At 42.7% G+C, this 2462-nt stretch overlaps 1 protein-coding gene across 1 annotated transcript in view; it reads left to right on the plus strand.

Annotated features, from left to right (window-relative positions):
- TAF13 (TATA-box binding protein associated factor 13) overlaps positions 1 to 2012 on the plus strand; it is a gene marked incomplete at its 3' end in the record, with an annotated part of 10304 nt that extends 8292 nt beyond the window's left edge. Inside the window, exons 3-4 of the mRNA XM_017852634.1 lie at positions 488 to 585; positions 1952 to 2012. Coding sequence (XP_017708123.1) covers positions 488 to 585; positions 1952 to 2012 — 159 coding nt within the window. The remainder of the gene's footprint in view (positions 1 to 487; positions 586 to 1951) is intronic.
- Between the last annotated feature and the right edge of the window lie 450 nt (positions 2013 to 2462).

A 2462-nucleotide genomic window follows, 5' to 3' on the forward strand; every position in this document is an offset into this window, starting at 1 on the left:
AAAAAAAAAAAAAAAAAAAAGTATTTGGAGAACTTTCTCTCATGTCTTTTCCCCTATGGTAATATCAGTAAAGAGTCTACCTTTTTTCCAATGCCCCTCTGCCATGCCCACACACAAAAACTGTCTCCAAAAAAGGCTAAGCTGTTGCTATCTGTCCTGTCCCCTGCCAGAATTTCCTACTTAAAGGTGTTCTGCTGGGGTCAGGGGCTGGTAAGTAGATGATAGAGATTAGGAAAACACTGTTTACCTTAGGGTTCAGTAGCTGGGAGGAAGGAAGAGTTTGGTTGGCGGCTATCTGGGAACAGTTGGTCATCAGACTGTTCTTAAACCTTTTACACCAGAATCCATACTTGGAGATAACAAATACAATGTAAATATGTTTTTATACCAATATTGTCTATAACTTGGTTCACTTCTAGTTTATTTTTTTTAAAGCATCAAATTGTTAAATCTGTAAAAGTAAACAAAAGTGATTGTTCTTTTACAGTGCGATGTATGATGTATGGCTTTGGGGATGACCAGAATCCTTATACTGAGTCAGTGGATATTCTTGAAGATCTTGTCATAGAGTTTATCACTGAAATGGTAAGATTCTTTCCTAACTGGTCTTACTTAATTGAAGAATAGATTTGAAATATTAAACTTTAGGTAAGACTAGAACTTATGTCATCCCTTTGAAATAAGCTATCCATTTGAGTGCTTGTTTGCAGAAGTTATTGGTTACTGTTTATCATTAAGGATGGAGGTTATACATACATATTCTATCCCCCCTTCTTCCTTTTTTTTTTTGAGATGGAGTTTCATTCCACCCAGGCTGGAGTGCAATGGCGTGATCTCGGCTCACTGCAGCCTTTGCCTGCCGGGTTCGAGGGATTCTCCTGCCTCAACCTCTGAGGAGCTGGGATTACAGGCATGTGCCACCACGCCTGGCTAATTTTGTATTTTTAATAGAGACAGGGTTTCTCTGCATTGGTCAGACTGGTCTCGAACTCCCAACCTCAGGTGATCCGCCAGCCTTGGCCTCCCAAAGTGCTAGGATTACAAGCGTGAGCCACCGCACCTAGCCTCTTCCATTTTTTGTAAGGACATAATTATAAAATCCTTGAATAAAATAAAAATATTACCCCAATGCCATTGTCCAACGTAGGTTTATTTTTTTCCCCTCCTTTTCCAGTATTTAAAGATATACAATGTTTTTGTGTGTGTGTGTGTGTGTGACAGGATCTCACTCTGTTGCCCCAGCTGGAGTGCAGTGGCATGATCATTGTGCACTGCAGCTGAGACCTTCCAGACTCAAGTGGTCCTCCCACTTCAGCCTCTCAAATACCTAGGACTACAGGCATATGCCACCATGCCCTGCTTTTTTTTTTTTTTTAATTTTTTTTTTAGTTTTTTTTTTTTTGAGACGGAGTATCGCTCTGTCGCCCAGGCTAGAGTGCAGTGGCACGATCTCCGCTCACTGCAAGCTCTGCCTCCTGGGTTCAAGCCGTCTCCTGCCTCACCCTCCCGAGTAGCTGGGACTACAGGCGCCCGGCACCACGCCCGGCTAATTTTTTGTGTTTTTAGTAGAGATGGGGTTTCACCATGTTAGCCAGGATAGTCTTGATCTCCTGACCTCTTGATCTACTCGCCTTGGCATCCCAAAGTGCTGGGATTACAGGCGTGAGCTACCGCGCCTGGCCAGCTCTGTTAATTTTTAATTTTTTTGTAGAGACAGGGTCTCACTATGTTGCCCAGGTTGGTCTTGAACTCCTGGGTTCAAGCGATCTAACCCCTCAGCCTCATAAAGTTCTGGGATTACTGGTGTGAGCCACTGTGTCCGGCTCAATGCCATATTATTAAGTATTTAGCTTCTACTTTTAGTCATTAGAAATAATGCTATGATAGGTCTTCAGTTTTGCACAGGTGAGTATATAATGACAGGGGATGAGGTAGATTTATTTGGTTTTAGAAAACCCACCAATATTTATTGGGTATTAAGATGGAGGAGGACAAAAGCATAAATGAAATGGGTGAGTACACAAAATGATAAAATTATTTTATACAAATGAAGACAAAATCTACATATATCAAAAAACAGAAAAGGAACAATAAAGCTGACATTTTAATGTCCTTAAGATATTTTTTTGGCTGGGCATGGTGGCTCACACCTGTAATCCCAGCACTTTGGGAGTCCGAGGCAGGTGGTTCACCTGAGTTCAGGAGTTCAAGACAAGAGTGGCTAACACAGTGAAACCCCGTATCTACTGAAAATACAAAAAAAAGTAGCTGGGCGTGGTGGCAGGCGCCTGTAGTCCCAGCTACTCAGGAGGCTGAGGCAGGAGAATGGCGTGAACCCGGGAGGCGGAGCTTGCCGTGAGCTGAGATCCAGCCACTGCACTCCAGCCCGGGCGACAGAGCGAGACTCCGTCTCAAAAAAATATATATATATATTTTAAAGTGCCTGTGAAGCATAAAGGGGA

The sequence above is a fragment of the Rhinopithecus bieti genome, unplaced genomic scaffold (genome assembly GCF_001698545.2).
Source record: "Rhinopithecus bieti isolate Rb0 unplaced genomic scaffold, ASM169854v2 scaffold_35718, whole genome shotgun sequence".
Taxonomy (NCBI): Eukaryota; Metazoa; Chordata; class Mammalia; order Primates; family Cercopithecidae; genus Rhinopithecus; species Rhinopithecus bieti.